Consider the following 1,292-nt stretch of genomic DNA (forward strand, 5'->3'; position numbering starts at 1 on the left):
TATATTTGTTTTAGCTTGCTATGTATAGGGATGCTATAGGATCCTTCGGAACTAGACTTGCCAGAAATTCTCGAACTATGATGGATCCAGGTTATCCCCTCGCTAATATTTTGTTTATTCATATATTTAATCTTATGAATTGTTCTTGCCCTTACAATGCTTTTTTCATTTTAATCCAGCTGAATGGTGGGAGATATATGGTACTGATGCACCTCACCTAAAGAGGATAGCAATCAAGGTGCTCTCCCAGACATATTCTGCTACTGGCTGTGAGCGCAACTGGAGTACGTTCCAATGGTTGCACACTACTAGAAGGAATCGACTCGCTTCTGAGAAGCTTCATAAACTAGTCTACGTTCATTATAATTTAAACCTCAGAGAGCGACAAATAAGAAGGAAGCTTGAAGACTATGGGCCGATAGACTTAGACACAATATTTGTCACAGACACAGCAGACCGATGGGTAGTCGAAGAGGAGGAGCCAGTGTTGCACAAGAGAGCGTTCCTTGAGGCTATCGGTGATGAAGATATTGAAGAAACTGATGAGCGGCATGAAAGAGGAAGCAGCCAGCCAATGTATCCACAATATGTCGATGATATTGCACCTAATGAGGGAGAGTGGGAAGGGGGTCTAAGAGAAAATGAGAGAGATGATGATTCTGAGGCCACCCTATCCCAGCCATATTATTCACATATCGAGTCCCAACAGCAACAGTGTAGGGATGAGCACGACAGTGCAGGTGAGCATGAAGGATGGACAAGCTTCGGGGATTTTGGACTGGGAACACAACAAAACACTAACACTCAGGGATTTGGGAATAGTCAGACGCCCGCTAATATCGATGATTCGTTTTAGATCGAATCAATGAATTGTCAAACGAATTCAATCAATGGCAGCAGCGTGACCAAGAAGAACAACAACGTCGTCTATCATTTTATTTTTAGATCGTATGTTATTAATTTTATGCTTTATTGTAGTCCATGTATGTTGATATACTTATTCCATGATAATTCTATGTTTATCCTTTTGTGTGATGTAAATTAAATGTTGAATGGCGGTTCATGCAGGGAAAGAACATATCAATATTCGCATATTCATCCAAAAACATGAAAATTCTTAATGGAGTACCCTCATTTTTTATTGAATTCCTAAAAAACAATATTTATAATGAATTTTAATAATTTTTTTGGATATTTTTGAAGCTTTATTCTGACCGATTCACCCGATTCCGATCCGGACCGCCGATTCGCCGATCCGGATCGCCGATTCGCCGATCCGGATCGGTTTTTGA

General features: G+C 40.2%; 1 protein-coding gene across 1 annotated transcript; it reads left to right on the forward strand.

The window, feature by feature from the left end:
• On the forward strand, positions 1 to 1,076 carry LOC148782498 (uncharacterized). The gene is made up of 2 exons (XM_088863606.1): positions 1 to 90; positions 180 to 1,076. Exons 1-2 carry the CDS (start codon positions 21 to 23, stop codon positions 854 to 856), a joined length of 747 nt encoding a protein of 248 aa, XP_088719732.1. The 5' UTR covers positions 1 to 20; the 3' UTR covers positions 857 to 1,076.
• The last annotated feature ends 216 nt before the right edge of the window (positions 1,077 to 1,292 follow it).

This window comes from Amborella trichopoda, chromosome 4, assembly GCF_054954075.1.
Source record: "Amborella trichopoda isolate Santa Cruz 75 chromosome 4, AtrichopodaSantaCruz75HAP2 v2.0, whole genome shotgun sequence".
Lineage (NCBI taxonomy): Eukaryota > Viridiplantae > Streptophyta > Magnoliopsida > Amborellales > Amborellaceae > Amborella > Amborella trichopoda.

Bases quoted from the DNA above. Each gene is read 5' to 3' on its own strand.
- LOC148782498 (XM_088863606.1), top strand. From the start codon at position 21: ATGTATAGGGATGCTATAGGATCCTTCGGAACTAGACTTGCCAGAAAT. The intron at 91-179 runs GTTATCCCCTCG...ATTTTAATCCAG, and splicing joins TCGAACTATGATGGATCCAG to CTGAATGGTGGGAGATATAT.